At 44.2% G+C, this 20,321-nt stretch overlaps 1 protein-coding gene across 2 annotated transcripts in view; it reads right to left on the bottom strand.

Annotated features, from left to right (window-relative positions):
- Positions 1-16,288: 16,288 nt before the first annotated feature.
- The window catches only part of LOC309835497 (monocarboxylate transporter 1), a 34,574-nt gene continuing 30,541 nt past the window's right edge, over positions 16,289-20,321 (bottom strand). For both annotated transcript variants that reach the window (XM_082675004.1, XM_082675005.1), the window contains one exon: positions 16,289-18,058. In XM_082675004.1, the coding sequence (XP_082531130.1) occupies positions 17,781-18,058 (278 nt within the window). In that variant the 3' untranslated portion in view covers positions 16,289-17,780. The remainder of the gene's footprint in view (positions 18,059-20,321) is intronic.

Genomic DNA, 20,321 nt, shown 5'->3' with positions numbered 1-20,321 from the left:
ATGGACGAATGGCTAAGCAAATGTGGTGTATACACACAATGGAACGTTATTCCACCTTAAAAAGGAAGTAGATCCTGACACATGCTACAACATGGATGAACCTCGTGGGCATTATGCTAAGTGAAATAAGCCAGTCCCAAAAGGATAAAAACTGCATGATTCTGCTTATGTAAGATACGTAGTAATTTAAGACAAAAAGTAGAATGGCAGTTGCCTGGGGCTAGGGGAAGTGTGGAATGGAGAGTTACTGTTAAGGGGTACAGAGTTTCAGTTTTACAAGATGAAAGAGTTGTGGAGACTGGTGGTGATGATGGTTGTACAACATTATGAATGTATTTAATACCACCGAACTGTACACTTTAAAATGGCTAACCTGGTAAGTTTTATGTGTATTTTACCACAGTAAGAAAAATTGGGGGAAAAAAAGACGAGAAAACATGAACTTTAGGACAGTTTACTTCTTGTTGGGGGAGACAGGAGGGAGTGGGGTGAAGAGCAACACAAAGGAAGATGCAAGTTATTACTGATGTTTCAGGTCCCTTGTCGGGTGGCAGGCTCATGGGTGTTAACCATATTATGTTTTATAGATAATATTTTGTTAAATATGCCTTTTAAAATGCACAGAACATTGAATTTTAAAATATAAGTGAGAAAGCATTCAGAGGTAAAAGAAGGAGGGAATGTAGCTTGGAGGCGGGCCAGTTGGAGTAGTGGCCGTGGGCGGTGGCACAGCCATGACGTCCGTGGGACGGCGGGGCCCGGGGCTCCGGCAGGAGGGCAGCACGGGTGCAGGAGGAGGAGGAGGAGGAGGGCAGCCTGGGATCCTGGCGGCGGGGTGCAGTGCCGCCCTGGACCACACGAGGGCGCCCCACACCGCCACATCCAGGCGGCGGCAGGGGAACGGGGTGGGCGGTAGGAAAGGAGGGAAGCCGGGGAGAGGAGAGCCTCCTGTCCGCCCAGACTGGCTCCTGTGTTCAGGTTTACCGTGTGGTCAAGCCTCGAAGAAGGTCAGTGTGAGGTTCAACTGGAAACAGAGCCGGCTTTCAGGCCCTGAGGAATCCACGCGAGGGTCCATCAGGGCTGCCTGCGGGGTTGGGGTGGGTATTTGTTATTTATTGAGGCGTGGGTGGTGTGCCTGTGCTGTGTCGGGAGTGACTCTATAGGTTAGCGGGTGTGTGTGTGTGTGTTTCTCCAGGAATATAGTGGAGAGTGGGAGCAGGGCGAGGAGAGGGGCAGTTGCTGCTTCCCCCCGGCCTGGGGCTGGTACTAACAAGAGGGAGAGCCTGCGGCAAGATCCAGCCCGTGAGGACTCAGAACTTCCGCCTCAGAGGAGCCCCAGGTCTGAAAGAGGAGGGATGAGCCTGGCTGCCGGCGGTGGAGGGCACCGCCCTCAGTCTGGCCCAGCAGGACTGTATATCGGGGGCTTCCTCTGGGGCCTGCAGACAACGCGCCCCCCGCCCCAAGCCTTCTAGTGGTGGTTCGGCACCCAGCAAAGTCTAGGATGCCACAGCGGCTGCCAGGCCCTGGATCCTGCTAGGGGCTGCTGCTCAGGGACCTGGTGTTGCTAACTGGTGCCCAAGGGCATAGCCCAGCAGAGGTCTGTGACCTGAAAAACACCGCTGATCTCACTTTAGACCAGAACATTTTTTTTTTTCTCCTAAAAGCAGTGGCAGGGAGCCCAGGTTTGAGGAGGGTATGAAGGGTGGGAGAATATGCCACCTCAAAATACGCCTCTAGAGCAGAAGGATTATTCTGAGCTGATTATTTTGAGAAACTACAGACCAAGGAGGAGTTCTGAAAAACAGAGTAGAAATTACTTTTTTGAAAGAGAAATTTACATTTATAAAGAAAATCTCCGTTTGTAAGGGTATCTCCCTCACTGGGTGGAGAAGCTGACTTTGGATCCCAGAGAATCTTAAAAATCCCTGAAGAAGGCAGTAACTTAAATCTGCATAACAAACCCTACCCTTGTTTACTCTGCTTCCCCTGGTAACCCTTCAGAACTGACTTCCTCCCCACACTCACCTTTGTTTCTTCTGTTTTTGGCTGAAGGTGATATTTAAACCTCTGGTTTAGGCCACCTGGGAGAGTTAACTCCTTTTCCCTAGGTATGTCCCTGGTGTACAAGTATATGAGAATAAACTTATGTTTTCTTCTTGTTAATCTGTCTTCTGTTTACAGAGGTCTCAGTTGAGACTCAGAAGGGTAGGGGAGAGTTACTTTTCCTCTCCTACAGCTGGGACAGCTTCGAGGACCTAGAGGCTTCTCCCCTTCCCACCAGTCTCTGGTGCTATCGCACGTGAATGCGCTTTGCGGGCTATATCCTGGTCTGGCGTCTCAGCCCAGAATTTGAGAGCATTAGGGTTGGTAGAAATCAAACCCAGGGTGGGAGCCTCTGGCCAGTAGGCTGAGGCCCTGTACAGTGTCCCAGAGCAGGGGGAAGAGAAAGTCCTGCAGCTTCTCAGGGGAAGAGGAGGAATAGCAAGCCACAGGCGTCCTGGGGATGAGAGCAGGACATTGCAGTGCCCAGGACATGCCCTGCGGGGGAGGGAGAACAAGAGCAAGCCTCAGAGCGCTCTGGCTGAGCACTCTGTCCTTGTCCAGCCTTCTCCCCAGTGGCCTGGCCTTGGCTCTGTACACCCCATCTTTCCAGGAGCTGCATTCCTAGGTCTAGCCAAACAACCACGAGGAAGATGTGAGAGAACAACTTCCTTCTGGGATGGGACCCCTCTGGGGAGTAGCAGGACCTGGTGGGGAGCGGGGGTCCAGGGAGCAAGGCTTAATGACCATGTAGTCTTTAAGAAGAAGGCATCAGCACCAGTCCTGGGTTGGTTAAATTTCCAGTTCCGCCACCTGGTAGCCATGTGAACGTAAATGAGCAAATTACTTAACTTCAGTTTCATCATCTGCAAAATACGGGAACGATAATTACCTTGCAAAATTATGAAGGTTTAGAAATTAGGAATGTAGAATGCTCAGTCAATGGTAAATGCTGTTACTATTGAAACCGACTTCACCTAAAACCTCTGCTGAGTTTATGATTAACCTCTCTGTGCAAAATTTTATTGCCTTTCTTGTTGCATATCTGTTCCCCACAGGATTGAGGATTATCAAAGAAAAAGGGGGATTGAAACCTAGCAGGACCCTGCAGAGATCTCCCAGGTACAAAAAGCCTTTCCATTTCCCCGTTTTTCGTTTGTAGGAAAAGGCTTTAGTCTCCTAGGCCTGAGTTCCAAAGAGCAGATTCAAGCAGTTACTAATTAGGGAAGTGAGGACATGCAGAAATAAAGGGAAAGCAGCCAAGAAACAATAGTTCAGTGATAAAACAGAGTCCTAAGGATATACATAACCATCTGACAGGTATCTTTTTTTTTTTGACAGGTATCTTTGAATTGTTGTGCAGGAAGTAAGACCCTTATCCAGGTGGAGGGCAAGCTGAGCACAAGCAGGTACATCCCAGACTGGCTGGAACCAGAAGGTTGGTGATTAAGATTCCTGAAATATTACCCTGTTACCTCACCACCAACCAATCAGAAGAAAGTCATGCCCCCTGCAGCCCTCACCCCCAATGTTGCCTTTAAAAACCCTTCCCTGGGGGCTTCCCGGGTGGCGCAGTGGTTGAGACTCCGCCTGCCGATGCAGGGGACACGGGTTCGTGACCCGGTCCGGGAAGATCCCACAAGCTGCGGAATGGCTAGGCCCGTGAGCCATGGCCGCTGAGCCCGCGCGTCGGAGCCTGTGCTCCGCAACGGGAGAGGCGGGAGAGGCCACAACAGTGAGAGGCCCGCGTACCGCAAAAAACAAACAAACAAACAAAAAAACCAAAACCCTTCCCTGGGGACTTCCCTTGTGGCACAGTGGTTAAGAATCCACGTGCCAATGCAGGGGACACGGGTTCGAGCCTGGTCCCGGAAGATCCCACATGCCATAGAGTGACTAAGGCTGTGCACTGCAACTACTGAGCCTGTGCTTTAGAGCCCATGAGCCACAACTACTGAGCCCATACACTGCAATTGCTGAAGCCCGTGTGCTTAGAGCCCGTGCTCCAAAAAAGAGAAGCCACTGCAATGAGAAGCCTGCGCACCACAATGAAGAATAGCCCCTGCTCGCCGCAGCTAGAGAAAGCCCATGTACAGCAACAAAGACCCAACGCAGCCAAAAATAAATAAATCAATACATTTATTAAAAAAACAAAAACCCTTCCTTGAGAGCCATCTGGGAGTTTGGGTCCTTTGAGCACAAGCCACCTGTACTCCTTGCTGGGCCCTGCAGTAGATGCTGTACGTGCCTTCACCACGACCTGGTGTCAGTAAGTTGGCTTTGCTGTGCCGTGAGCAAGCAGACCCAAGTATGGTTTGGTAACACTATCATTACTTTCCAATGCCCAGACCCATGTAAGATGGCTCCAGGCCTCTCTTCCAGGCTCTGACAAAGCAATCCTATAATTTGCCTGTACTACTGTACTGTGATAGTGAATCACTAAGAAGTTATTATGTTACCCAGACAGGAGTGGGTTAATGTCTCTCTGTTGATGGGAGCCTCTGGGAAAATGCCTTGATTCCAAAGACTTTGTTGGTTGGTGAGCCTCTCCTTTCATCAGGGATCTCACAGCAGAAGTCATACAGAACTTTCAGAGCAGAAAGAGACCAGGGGTGGTGCCTGTCTCTATGGCCTACCCTGATAGAAGCTGGGGCCCAGGCAGTGTAAGGCTGTGCTGATGTCCCTCGTAACTTTCATATCATGGGGGTGAGAGCTCAGGGGTCAAGTGCCTCCAGCACTGGGGGAAGAGAAAGGGCCTGAACTTAAACTATGTGTGTACAGCTTTTCCCTTCTCCTTGCTCTGGAGCCTCTCAGGCAACCCGTTAAAACTCCCTTAGGTGAGGCAGGGAGAAGCCTCCCTGGTTCATGGCACATAATAGCTGCTTAATAAATGTTGCTGGAATTGAATTACATGCAGACAAGAAGATTTTGGGGAGCGAAGGGACTTTATGTGAATTCAGTCCAGAGGCAGGAGCCTGTAGGTGGGCACCACCCAGGATCAAGTGCCAGGAGTTGATAGGGGCCGCACCCTTCTGGGTGTGCCTGATGTTGAAACCTGGCAGCCACCCTAGGTTTCTCCCTGCTCCCACTCCCACCCTGCTCAGTTCACTCTGCCTCTTCCTAAACTCGCTTGAATCTGCTCTGCTGTTTCCCTTGCCCTCCTCTCAGCAACCATATTTCCAGCCCAGACCACTGCCGTATCATGCCCGGAATCCTCGCTTCCAACCTATTGCACAAACCGTATCCAAGCGATATTACTGAGACCAGAATGGTGATCCCTCTCCCTGCTTAAACACGGCTATAAGTCCCCATTGCCTACAGGATAAAGCTCAAATTCTCCAAAAAATGACATGTAAAGCCCCATGCACCTGCTCTCCTCTCCAGTGTCCCTTCTTACCCACTACCCCCACTGCCACTCTGGGCACGGGTCAGACTGAACTGTCCACTCGTGGAGAATGACAAGCACCCTTTATCTTCCAGGGTTTTGTGTATGTAATGCCTCCTCAAGGTGGAGATTAGCATTGTCACACACACACACACACACACACACACACACACACACACACACACACACACACACACACACACACACACACACACACACACACACACACACACACACACACACACACACACACACACACCTTGTTTCCTCCTGCTTAGTCTGATTAATTTCTAGTTCTCCTTCAAGCCCCATATTAGACTCCGCTACGACCGGGAAGCTGTCACTTACCCCCTTCCCTCTGCACCCTGTCAGTGCTGGCCTGGGTGCCCCTCTCTGCTCTCCCAGCTCCCGGTGCCCCCCAGGCCTTTACTTTTGCATTGACCTTTGTGATCCCAGTTTTTGCTCCCCCCGGAGGAGGAGTGAGTCTCCTCCCTTCTTCAGGGTGTGGCCCTGCCTGGTTCACTGCTTTATCTCCAGGGCCTGGCCCAGTGCTGACACTTGGCAGGCGTGTAGCTGTGACCACTGTAACTTCGCCAGAGCCCACCTTCATTCAGCACACGCTGCGTGCCAGGCCCCGGGAGGGTGCCTTCAGGCATAAATGTGGTTAATGCTCACAGGGCTGAATAGCACACAGGGTCCATTCCCACCTGTTTCCTGTCCTTTAGGGGTGGAAAGCTAAAGCCTCATCGTCTTGCAGACCTCCTCCTTCGGGAGTGGTGGGCGCACATTGTGATCCAACGCTGAGATCCCTCATGTGGGATTTGGAAGGTGGAAGGGAGCTAGAGGCCACCTTCCTACCGCTTGGGCTATTCCCTTCTGGCAAACAGGGTCATACAGATGTGCGTCTTCTCCTGCAGCGGTGTCCAGTGTGTGGTCCCCACCCCCGGCAGCAGCAGTAGAGGCCCTGCCTGCTCCCTGGGTCACAGCCACAACAGTGTATCTTGAACTCAGGTTGCCAGTGATAACGTCCAGATGCTCACCTTCCTCTCCTGCCCACAGCGAGGGAGCAGATCCTCTGGAGACTCAGCCTTACCTCCTCCCCTCCCCCGTCCAGCCATCCAACCATCCCACCATCCCATTAGCACCTAACCCCCCCGTATCAAGTCACTCTCTGCTCAAAATACCTTGAGTGGTTCCTGTTTCCTGTGCTAAACTCTGGCTGATACGACTGTTGTTATCCTTATTTTACAGATGGGGAAACCGAGGCACAGAGAAGCAAAGTGATCTTCCCAGAGCCACACAGCCAGTGGGTGGTAGGGCCAGGCTCCAAACCCAGGTCTTTCTGATCCCCGAGCCCACTGCACCATCTTGCCTGGTGAATATGTGTTGGTGTTGCTGGCTGCGGGAGGAGGCCGGGTGAGCTTTTAGGCGGTGGGCTGGGTTGACACCCATGGCAGGTCCTGAGCAGATCCCCAAGGTGTCTGTTCCTTCCTGAGAAGCACAAGCGGCTCAGGTTCCTGGGAACTGACCCCGAGGCTGGGGCTGTGGGATGTGTGGGGCAGGGAGGCTGCTGAGAGCCACGCCGTCTGGGCACCGCGTCAGTCAGTTCCCAGGGTTGGAGCCCATCAGCAGTGTCTGGAGAAACACTCAAGTGACCAGTGAAAAATCAGATTAGGGGGATGGTGAGGTGGAGGCGTCACCAGGCCCGGAGGCCGTCTTGGGCGGCACCACCTCGGTGAACTTGTAGTGGTTTGTTCTTGTCATTGCCCCAGGGTTGAATGGAGCCTGAGAGTCTGACAGACATTTGAGGCTCATGTATGTACCAGAATTCAGAGGGAGAACATGGTGGGCACTCAGACTGAATGTTCCTGCCAGCATGCTCTCTCCTATTAGACAGCTAAAAGTATAGGGGAGGCCAAAAGGTTGTCCAGTGAGGAGAAAAGTAAATCAAAGGAGTTGGTTGATGCTTCAGGTATTTAGAGGACCAGTCTTTGGCTGACTACATCTGAAGGCAGGGAGCAAGGCAGCCAGGGGGCCAGCCCCTGTCCCTGGACAGATCTTCCTCTGGTGTCTTCACTCATGTATACGTTCTTTTTCTTAAACAGACTCAGTAAGTGAGTGCTATCACATAACAAGCATCAACAGATCCTCCTGGCCTCACAGAGACGTTCCAAGGGAAAACATGACTTCTGAGTTTCCTTGTTGATTAGTGCCTTTCAACATCCTGCCTTTGCACAGGTGCAAACCATTTTCTTGTCAATGACTCTAAGTTGCGCTAGTTGCCTGTGAGACGTGCAGGGTTGCCCGGCCCTGTAATGAGGACTTAACATTCCTAGACATCTGAGGTACCTGGGACATTAATGCTCCACCACCACAGGTCTGCCGGCAGAAGTTCAGCCAAAAGGTAGGAAGGGAGGGGAGGGAGTCTGACAAAGGGTATAGAACGCAGACACATTTTCATTCATTTCTCCGAGGCTGCCCATAGGTTCACAGGGATCTCCTGTGTTTGTTCCTTTATCAGACCTGGGCTTGGGAAACACTGCTGCTAATTCACTCGAGTTCCTGAAGTTCACCTTCTGGATTTTAGGGTCCTCATCACACTGTATTGTAAGCACTGATTTTCTTTTATTGCCCCCACTGGACAGAGCTTCTTGCAAACAGAGACTGGCCCTCATTCACTTTGCTATCTTCCTAGCCTAGGCCAGGGCCTGGCACATGGTCTGTGTCTAACACATGCTTGCTGGTCCCCTCTACCACGCCGCCACACAGCTCTCTCTGGATGCTCTTCTCTGGGAGAAATGTAGCCTTCCCTTTCTCTACCCAGCTCAGATGTCACCTCCTGCAGAAGCTTCCCCAAGTCTCTCAAATCAAAAGGGCTCAACAACTTTGCATGTTGTCCCCTCTCCTCTCAAGAAGCTCAGTCTGGTAGGTGGGGGTTTAGAAAAGCAAGCTAATGTGTACAGTGTACTGTGATGCTTGACAGACGTTAAATGGGCAAAGGATCACTGCGTGTTCATTCAGTGGAGTGCTCTGAGTTGTCTAGGATTCCAAGCTGTCTGATTCTCTAGGGAACTAACTGCACATTTGATTATCTTTCGCTGGGCTGTTTTATAACTTTGCTGTGATGGAAGTTAACTTGTACAGGGCTGATGATGGCGCAGATGTTTCCTGCCTGATGTGTGATGCAAATTGTTCCTGTTCGTGGCAATGCAAATGAGTTTTGTCCAGTAGAGAATAAGTCTCCATAAGTCCAATTCTCATTTGAAAGTTGTAAAATCTTACTGGTTCTTTCCTTTTTTTTTTTTTCCAATTCAATTACTTATTTTAGTAAATGAGTAAGAAATAGAAAATTTTAAATATAGATATTTGTGTCTTTTTACATTTTATTTTATTTAAATTTTTATTGGAGTATAGTTGCTTTCCAATGTTGTCTTAGTTTCTACTGTACAGCAAAATGAATCAGCCACATACATACATACATCCCCTCCTTTTTGGATTTCCCTCCCATTTAAGTCACCACAGTGCATTAAGTAGAGTTCCCTGTGCTATACAGTGTGTTCTCATGAGTTGTCTATACTGGTTCTTTCCTTAATTAATGAGTTATATAAACATGTTAATTTTATTTCTGTATGAGAGTCATGATTTTACCATTTTGCAAATTATGTTTCAGTGGTAAAAACTATGACAGAGGTAGTGATAATATATACTGAGCATTTATTCTGTGTCAGGAAGTATGCTAAAGATTTTATAGTTGTCGTATTTAATCCTCACAGCAACCCTATAAGGTAAGTTCTATTTATTAGTCCCATTTTACAGATATAGGAACTGAGGCCTAGAGGTTAAGTAACTTGCTTAAGGACCCAGAGTTAATAAGTGGTCTATCTGGACTTTGTACCCAGAGACCTGGGATTTGACACTAAGATTCATATTCTAACTGCACTGTCGCCATAAAGGCACTCAGAAATAAATTGGGGCAGCCACTGTGGAAAACAGTATGGAGATTTCTCAAAAAACTAAAAATAGAACTACCATATGACCCAGCAATTCCACTCCTGGGTAAATATCCAAAAAACAAAACAACAAAACAAAAAACAACACTAATTTGAAAAGATACGTGCACCTCAATGTTCATAGCAGCATTATTTACAATTGTCAAGATATGGGGACTTCCCTGGCAGTCCAGTGGTTGAGACTCTGTGCTTCCACTGCAGGGGACTCGGGTTTGATCCCTGGTCAGGGAACTAAGATCCCCCATGCTGTGTGGTGTGGCCAATAAATAAATAAAATATGGAAGCAACCAAAGTGTCCATCAACAGATGAATGAGTAAAGAAGTGGGTGTATACATATGCAATGGAATACTACTCAGCCATTAAAAAGAATGAAATTTTGCTATTTGCAGCAACACGGATGGAATTGGAGGGCATTATACTAAGTGAAGTGTCAGACAAAGACATACTATATGTTATCACTTGTATGTGGAATGTAAAAATTACAACAAACTGGTGAATAAAACAAAAAGAAGCAGACTCAGAGATATAGAGAACAACCTAGTGGCTACCAGTGGGGAGAGGGGCAATATAGGTGTAGGAGGAAGAAAAAGGGTTGCTATGGGATTATATGAGATCATGTGTGTGAAACTTTTGAAAATTGTAAAGCACTATAGAATTTAAAGAATCATTCATTCAATTAAAAGAACAAAACAGATCAGTGGGAAAAAAAACAAATTGGGGAATCAGAGAAGTCCTCCTGGTAAAAGGAGACATGAAGCAAGTTTCAAACGGTGGATAGGAGTTGGTGCAGAGGAGAAAGGAGGGAGGGGTTTCCTGGCAGAAGTCAGCACGTAGGAAGGCAGGGAAGTCTGAAATAAGGTCCTGCACTTAAGGAACTAAGAAATTCACCTGGGGCTTCCCTGGTGGTGCAGTGGTTGAGAATCCACCCGCCAATTTGGGGGGCACGGGTTCAAGCCCTGGTCCGGGAGGATCCCACGTGCTGCGGAGCAACTAAGCCCATGCGCCACAACTACTGAGCCTGCATGCTACAACTACTGAAGCCTGCATACCTAGAGCCCGTGCTCTGCAACGAGAAGCCACTGCAATGAGAAGCGTGTGCACCACAACAAAGAGTAGCTCCTGCTTGCCGCAACCAGAGAAAGCCCACGCGCAGCAACAAAGACCGAACACAGCCAAAAATAAATAAATAAAATAAATTTATTAAGAAGAAAAAGAAACTCACCTGGGCTGGAGAGCGGGGTGTGGGCTGAGTATTGGCAGAAGACGACTGCAGAGGTATGTGGGAGCTCATCAAGAAGGGCCCTATGGGTCAGGCTAAGGAGTTGGGACTTTATCCTCAAACTACAGGATTTAAAGCAGAGTGAGTGATTAGATGAGTTTTATTATTTTTATCTTTATTGCCTTTATTTGAAGTTATAAAAGCAGCTGAAAATCTGGCCGTTTTAGAAAAATCATTTTAGAAGCAGTGTTGAGGCTGCATTGGAGGTGGTGAGAAAAGACAGGGAGGATGTTAAAAACCAAGTCTATGGCAGGGAAAAAGAAAAAGCATTGCAAGGAGAAACAGTGTGTACAGCAGTTTAATCTATACATTCGGGCAACCGATGAGGTACGTGGAGGTGGGAATGGGGAGAGGCTGGGACGCAGGTAGTTTACAGCCCTCCAAAGCTCAGAACTCCATCTACTGCAGGCCTGTTTATGCTCATTCTTAGCATTTGAGAAACAAGATAGTACTTAGGATTTAAAAGGAAAAGGGTTCTTCCCATTCTGAAAAGCATATGTAAATAGGGCCTGACACAAAAGTACCCAGGCACTTTTCTTTTAGCCTCAAGGGAAAAAAAATGAGTTAGGAAAATAAAGATAAAACACAATGACAAGAATTATTATAAACCTTCTCTTAATAATTACAGACATACAGATTGTCAGCACACCAGGTGATTTTTAATCCCAGCCCAGTTCCCCTCCTGGCTTCTTAATGGCTGCTGGCCACTTCCTCTTGGGACCTGGCCAGAGTAAGCTCAGGAAATGCAAACTTTTAATTCTGGAATCAGTAAAGCATATTAGGAAAGGAAATCCCACAACTGAAGAAATCACATTATGAATTCCAAAGCCAAGGAAAAGGACTGTAAATCAGATTGTGAATTCATTGGAGACAGGACCATTTGACTTATTTTGGTGCAGGATCCAAGTGATTGGTTTGGTCTCTATTCACCCTTCAAGGTTATCCAGGATTCAACCTCTTTCATTCTCGTGTTTCCAAACTTCCACCCAGTACAACATTTAGCTCTAGCAGCTGAGCTGTCTGCAGTCTTGCTTTGCACACTTCTGACAGCAGGGGTGGGGGAGGGGTGGTGCCAGCTAAAGGGTCAGTGTTTTTCATTTATAGCCACGTCCCTAGGATTGTGCGTGAATGAGAACGTACTTGAAAGGCCTTTGTACACTCTGATGAGCTATACAAATATTATCGCATGTTCTTTATTGTTCTGGCTGATGACAACTGACACTATTTAATTTTTAAAACTACTATGAGCTCAATACTGCTATGTACTCAACTGTATGCAGTGTACATTCACAATCCGCACAATAATTTCATTATGTTTCACTTACCGAAGAGGCTCAGAGAAATTAACTTGCTAGAGTATCTACTTTTTGTCCTTTTTAGGCCCTCCTGAGATTGGGTTAGAGACTTCTCCATGTGCTGGCCCATCACAGCCCTTACTATGCAGTCTCCCCCACTAGACTAGGAGCTGGGGGTGCCAGGAACTGCATTCTGATCACTGTTATCCCTTCTATCTAGGAAATAGGCACATAGATGATGCTCCAAAAAACACTATTTAGGTGAATTAATGAAGGCTGATCTTATGTCCACTGCTCTTTTCTGAATATTGCTGTTTTCCTTATAACTTACTGTTCACTGTCCGCTTTCCCCTACTAGAAGGTAAGATGCATAGAAAGACATTTTGTTCATGACTGGATTCTCAAAGCCTAGAGCAATGCTTGGGGACCTAGTAAGGGTCCAGTAAATACCTGTTAGTAAATAAACTAAAATAGCTGCTCGGGCAAGCAAATTCTACTTTTTGTGACATCATAGTATTGTTTTCTGATGCTGATCTCAGTAAGATAATGTTCGACAACCGTTAACACTGTAACGTGGGTAAGTGCGGAACGCTCTGGCTTCCTGAGTTAAACATTCACTTGCAGCTGAATGATGACTGCAAGGGGAACCGCAGGAATGCTGTCCCCAAGAGCACCGTCTCAGGAAGGAGACACTGGTGGTTGACACAGGCAGCCCGTGGACTCTACACTCTACAGCTTTGGTCCAGCACCAGCGAAATCACGGCTAGAGACCACTGTGCTCTTGACGTCCATCTCATTCACCTTCCTTTCACCAGATGCAATTCTTGAAGCAGAAAAATAAAACCTGTTTGTAATAATTATCAGCTTCATCTTCTTAGGAGTCATGTGTCTTGCCAGAACTCTTCTAGATCAAAGGTACTGCTGTTTTTTCCTCTCTGTAAACCAGTATTATGTGCTCCATTAAATATTTTCTTTTAGTATAAAAGTAACCATGACATCAAGAAACTTTAGAATGTGGAAAAAATATAGAAAAAAGTTACCTCTAAATTTACCAGGCTCACGAAATTAGTATATTTGTTTATGTCCTTTATCCCCTGTGCACATGTATATATGTATTATGCACACACACACACACCATGGTAGTTTGTGTTCTGCCTTTTTCATTTAACATTGTGCTGTGATTATATCATAAGGACTTCATAACCATCTGTTTAAATAGTTATTGATACAAGAAATTGATAATTTCAAAGGAACAATTTTCTTATATAAATTCCAAGTCTGGAATTCTTAGGGAAAAGATGTGAACTCATGGTATTTGACACATATTATGAAATTGCTTTGCCAATATTGTTGTACCAATTTATTGAGCCACCAACTGATGATAATTTATAATTTAAGTCATGTTATTGATATAGTAGAGAAAAATAAAAATCTCATCAATCTTTCAGTTTACCTTTAAGAACATTGCTAGGGACAAAGGACTTTAATCATGATTGGTTACTAGTTACATTTCTGCTCTTTAAGAATCATCACAAATATTGAGGGGAAAAGATTATCAGTTACTAATCAGGTGTCTTCCTTGTGGAGGCAGTATACAAAGAGCAAGGGCTTTGGGATTCAAATCCACCTTACTTAAAGAGCCGGGACATATATGCAACAACCTCATGAGGTGTTAGTTTCCATTCATTTCCAAACAAAGACCATTACATTTGTAAGACTAAACGGAGGATCTGATCCAACAGGACAGTTTTTGATCATTTAGCTAATAGTCTTATCTTTAAGAGTCACTCCCTTAGAGCGATCCTCTGCATGTAAGGCTCCACCCACCTTGGAAATTAGAGGAGCTCAATTTTTTCCCAGGTACCACTTTTCTTTGATTTTTTTTTAATAGTCAGGTGCCTACCCTTATTAAGCCCTTACTTAACACAAGCTGTCACGTATCAACTAACCTTCATGACAACCCTAGTGGGGGATGGTACTAATTATTAATACCTTACAAAAGAAAACATCTGATGCTTAACCCTAGCAGTCTATATCGTTAAGCAACCGGTAGGCTGTAGCTATTCCAGTCTCCTCTAGCAAGTCAAGGTAAAAGTCAGCAAAAAGTAAGTAAATCAGTGCTGTTCAGCTGAGGAGAAAGATACTCTGCCAATCACTCTCAACTGAATGATTGTCACTATGGCCCCGACTAAATGGGGGAAAGGATACAAAGCTAGAACACGTTTCAGGAACGATGTACTTGAAACCTCCTTAGATGCTTCAGATTAGAAGCATCTAAGGAGGTTTGGCTTAATTTCTCACATTTGGGCAAGCCAGGCAAGCTTAGGCCATCACTTCCTTATCAAGTTTTCACAGTGACAGAAGTCTATCACTAACCTCTTTCTTCAAGTGCCTGAGCTGATTAAAACAAGCCATGTTGTTGCAAAGGTGGAAATTTACTGTTAACCTTTCCTCATCTTTCCAACCATAAGGAGCGGGGAGGGGGCAGGGGGCACACGCCTGATAATTAAGTTTATTACACTGTGAACCATTTGCTAGGGAAGGTGTAAAACCCAGACACTGAGGTTTTTCATATAAACCAATACCCAATTTATCAATCTGAAATTCAATATAATAAAACATTGGCTCATATATTAAATGGCTTTTAACAATTTTTTTCCTTTTTAAAATACAGGATTAATATTGACATATATAATCTATGGCACAAACTACTAAATTCACACAACCCAAGAATAAGAGGATTATTCATCAATGTGATTAAATCGGGGATAAAAATACCTCCCTGAATTTTCCATAATTTGTTTTAGCATCATCCTTTCCTGAATATTTTTTGTAGAAATTATTTATTTTGAATAGTTGATAATTTCAGTTCTCAACAGAGGACTATAACGTGATAATATAGTCTTGTTATCATGATCATCTACAACTGTCCAACCTATCAGTTTCTTAAATAATTTTCCAGATTTGAATTGGGAGGCTATTTCAGAGTATACTCTTGAACAGTCCCAAGCCTCTTTGGGCACAACTACTTAGAGAGCTGTATGTTCTCTGTGACTTACAGAGTGTGGAACCACGCAAAGATAGGCAGGGACTCTATTCTCCCAAAGCAGCCACTGAAGCTGTGTCAACTGAAATAAAATTAAGTCTAGTCAATCCTCACATGGAGCAAGGGACAACAGACTGCCCAGTCAGAAAGCCCAGATGCATCATCCAGTGTTGAACACAACACTGCAACACAGAGAGGATTAGTTGATTGTTAACAAGGAATAGATGGCAGAGTAGGCCTATATCGGGTTTTAGTGTTGGCTCTGTTACCAAACTTGATCTTGAATAAATCCCTTAAGCTTGCATCTTCAGTGGGAAAAAGTCAGAGTTGGACTGGGTAATAAAAGGTTTGTTTAGTCCAGCTTTGAGCCAGTTTTTAAACTTTGCTTCAGAATACAGCAACTTCAGAACACTTCCTTCTAATACATGGTCAGTCTGCACCAAAACCCCCTCACTTCACTAACAAGATTCAACTAATGGAAAAAGACTAAGTAGGGTCTTATGTGTGGATGTAGCTTAACAACTGGGATGGGGAAAAATCATCTCATACACCAGGTTTACTCCCCCCACCTCACATTTTTTACTTGTATTACTTTACTCAAGGGTGATCCTCATTTTTATAGAAGGGGAAACAGGTACACAGAGGTTAAGTCCATGCAAAATGGCAGAGTCCAAACTGGAGCCAAGCCTGCCAACAATCACAGTAGGCTTCTCCACTAAAATTCCTCCTCCATCTGTCATGATACTTGGGCACAGAAGGGGAGCTTTCATTGTATCCTTAAGATTAACTGCTCTGGTTTCAAAATGCTTTCAGAGAGGTCGTTTCAAAAAATTCCCCTCCTGGTTGCCTTAAAGAAGAGGTAAGGAGAAAAATCAAAATAAGCCATATACACAAATCCCAACACACATAAGCTGAATAATTTACATTAGGAAGGGCCAAATTGAATTTTTTTTTTTTTTTTTTTTTTGCGGTAGGCGGGCCTCTCACTGTTGTGGCCTCTCCCGTTGCGGAGCGCAGGCTCAGCGGCCACGGCTCACGGGCCCAGCCGCTCCACGGCATGTGGGATCTTCCCGGACCGGGTCATGAACCCGCGTCCCCTGCATTGGCAAGCGGACTCTCAACCACTGCACCACCAGGGAAGCCCCAAATTGAATCTTGATAATAAAAATGAAGACACAAAATATTTTCCTCAAGAAAATAAGCACATGGAAGAAGAAACGTTTCTTAAAAAAAAAAAGTTTATTTTAAAAAGCCAGCCTCTTAAGGTTTTATATCTATACTTTCACACTGTCAATTACAATGACATTTAAAAATGCATTGAATATAATTTATTGACTGTCTATCATTATCCTCCTGCCACCATTTAAAAGATATTAGGTGAAAAAATATTTACAGTTTTCATTCTGGTCCATCCTCCTTCCTATCCTTATACTAAACCCATTTCTCTACTTTTCAGATAAGTGAAAAGGGTCACAAAATCTTTAGGTTTATGTAAAGAGTAAGAATGTGTCTAATAATTCTAAGCAAAACATTAATTTTCTTTAAGGCCTTATAAGAAAAAGAAAAGGAGTTACTTATTAAAGCAAACATAGCAACTTCTCTCCCAATCTTATCCTTATTGGTTTGTGTGGGCCAAATCTCTATGGGTCTCTTTAATTAGCAAATATTTTTTAAAAAACCCAAAAAACTGAACACACAAAGACTATCTCACACACAGTGCTAAGCTAGATGTGGCTATAAATGGAACCACTATGAATCAAAGGGGGAAAATTCCAGGAAAAACAACAACAAAAGATTCCAAGTCTCACAGTTTAACTGAAGTTTTGGAAAAACCTAAGCTGAATTCAGCTGCTGTTTGAAATGCCTGTCTATGTTTAATTTACTGAGGAGGCACAAATACACAGTTTTGTGTATTTTAATACTAATTTTTCCAGTGTGGGGGGGGAAATACTATGTGATCTCAAAAGGGGCGGTGATCTATGACCACTCAAAATTTATCTTTGGAAAGGGGAGCAAAAATAGTAATTTAATGAAGTCAACTCTCAAGCACTTGGCTTCTAATAAGCAAACCAAGAAAAGATAACTGGAGGAGGTGTACTGATGAGTACAGTGCATCTAGAACAGCCAAGATGTTTGCAAAGTTTTATGCCTTAAATTTCCTAAATATATATCTAGCAGGCACATATGCCAAGCAATTATTGATGCTAGGAAAATATTTTAGTCAGGATTTTATAAAAACCCCAACTTTCAAATCTTCTAGTGACAATGTCTGACACTATTATTACAAATAACAATGAAGCAAGATTAAATTTTAGATTTGCCTCAAACTAGTTATTTTTCCTTGTAACAGAACACTTAAAATGGATGAATTAAGCAGAATGGTTTTAAAAGTTAAGGCTCCCTAAAGACTAAAACTTAAGGCACATATTATTATCACACTATCACAGCACATTATCATGACACTGTTAAAAGCAAAGATTTAAACAAACAAAAACACAAACCAACTTCCTTCTCTCATTCTTTTTCAACCACTTCCTTCCCAAAGGCTATGACATTTTTAGCCCAGGCTACTGGTAAGGAGTGAAACAAAAATTCCATCAATGAACCCCTGGTATGATTCCCACAGAAATGTCCAGTATTTGCATTGAGCACCACTGGTAGATCACAGGCCAATAGAACATTTGGGGTCATGAGCTGCTCCATTTACCCACCAGCCCCACAGGTTCAAACTGGACTCTCCTCCTCCTTGGGGCCTCCTTCTATGCCTTTAGGATCCAGAGATTCTGCTGCATCGGTAACTTCTTTTGGCTTCTCAGCAACATCTATACTGGTCTCCTCCTCTTTACTTTCCTTTTTCTGCTGCTGCTCAGCTTTCTGTTCTTTTGCAAGAAGTCGGTAATTGATGCCCATGCCAATGAAAAGATAGATGCCTGCGACAATAAGGATTATACCACATGCCCAGTATGTGTATTTGTAGTCTCCATATATGTCATTGAGACGACCTAAAGATGTCAAAAAGAAAAAAAAAAAAAATTATGTGGGTAGACAGTTACGCCCTTTCCCAAATAAAGCTTAAGAATCCATTCAAAGAGCCCATAAATGACTAATTATCTAAAAAGAAACTGCTCATAATTATCTGATCTTTTACTTTTAATGCCACACTGATTTTGGATGGCCCTGCGCAGTCTGTTAACTTTAGGAACTTGAAAATAATTAAATCTTGGCAAATTTGAATTGGGGAAATCCTAGAGACCACCTAGAGTCAATCCTCTCAATATTCAATGGAAAAATTTGTTGCTCAAAAGAGGTTTAGTAGTCTTGCCCAAGGCCATAGAGCTAATTCTAGTCTCCCAGGCCAATGTACTTTCTCTGACATCAGCATTTCCCAAAGGGCGTTCCTATGAACACTCATCTTCTGCTAAAACATTAACTAACAGCAACACCCTTCCACCATTCTAAGTGCTTAATCCTCACAACAGGAAGGTTCTACCATCATCCCCACTGTATAACAGAAAAACTGAAGTACAGAAAACTTAAGTAACTCGTCCAAGGTCACAAAGCTTGTAAATGAAACAGGTTGGCTGATTCAACCCAGCAAGTCTGACTCTGAGGCCTGCACCATAACTTCTGTGCTACAGGATACTCCCTAGTGTTTGCAAAGTCAAGTAAATTTGGAAATGACACACAGTCTTTTCTATTAAAGGCTTTATTAGACCTGATAGTAAAGAAACTTATTTACTTTGGCGTTTCCAAACTTTTCTCGGCCATGAATTCCTTGTTACAGTAAAATTTATTAGCATCTCAAAGTAGTATTTATTAAACTATGGAAAACCCTACACATATAAAGGACATAATAACCAATTCAAATATAATTCCATACGGTTTTCCAACATAGGGCATCATGCACTCAGCAATACTTATTCTCTAAATATACACACGGCCCTGGGTCTGCTAGGCCCTGAGTCAAGGGTGAGCAAAGGAGGTAACATCCACAGCTCAGTGGAGAAGAGAAGTGTTAATCCAATAACTACACAGACTGTGACAAGTGCTACAAGGAGCGTCTGAAGGCAGAAAATAGGGGTTTTAGACCAGCAATTAGGGTCAGGAAGCCTTTTCTTAAAGTGTAACCTTAGCCAAGACGTATAGGATAGGAGTTATCAAGGAGAAGGGAGATGGGAAAAGGCTCAGGGCAGAGAACAGCCAGTGCAAAGGCAGGTGATAGGAGGAAGCACAGGGTGTGAGAGGAGAAGCAGAGAGCAAACTGAGTGGTGGGATATGAGGCTGGAGACACAGGTGGGCCAGGCCACGCAGGACCTAGTAGGCCACAGCAGGGAATCTGATCTTCACCCTAAGAACGTGGGAAGCAACTGGAGTGTTCTAAGAGACGAAGAACAGCTAGAATGGATATGGGTAAAGTTAGAAGCCTACTGACAGAAGATAGGACATTTGGATAAGAGTGGTAGTTGTGATGGAGAGAAAACGGGCAGATTAGAAAGAGATTTAGGAAGCAAAAACAGACAGGATTTGGAATCTCCTTGGGTATATATAGGGAGGAGAGAGGGTGGACAGGTCAGTAGTGGATCTTCTGTTATGTATCCTTCCTTACTTTATGGTGCATAATCTCAAAAGCATGACTCACATCCAGAAGTCCAAATTATAGTTGCATTCTGTAGCAATAATAATTTTAAAATGTAAACCATTTAGCATTCTTAAGAGAATAATACACCGGGTTTTATTGTCACTTACTAGCTGTGTGATCTTGGACAAGTTATTTCACTTTTAGAAGCCTCTATTTCTTTATTTATAAAGCAGGAACAATAATAGTCTGACACCACCCACTTGTAATATATGACAAAATACAGAAAAAGATTAGGACAGTCCCTGGTATACTGTGAGCCCTCACCTGGTACCTACTGTTATTATTTTAAATATTACTGCTGAATAAATTCCACAATTAAAAAGAAATCACCAACAGTATTTTAAAGGTGGTTATACATACATTTTTCTACAATAAACAGGTTAGTTTTTTTATCAGGAAAAATTATTATACAGACTTAAGTGTGTAATAGTTTTTTATTCCTCTTTCAGCTTGATGATTCACTTTAATTCAGTTCTATTATTTGAGCAATTACGCTGTACCAAGCATTGTGCCAGCACTGAGGGTACAGAAGCGAAGAAAGACTGTCAAGCAGCTCACTGATTTCTGCCTTCTATCACCTTCCTAATCTTCTGTTTTATGTTAATAGAACCATACAAATAGGGAGA

This window comes from Grampus griseus (genome assembly GCF_964374135.1).
Source record: "Grampus griseus genome assembly, chromosome: 1".
In the NCBI taxonomy this organism is placed as follows: Eukaryota; Metazoa; Chordata; class Mammalia; order Artiodactyla; family Delphinidae; genus Grampus; species Grampus griseus.
This window is presented reverse-complemented; position numbering and strand designations above follow the sequence as displayed.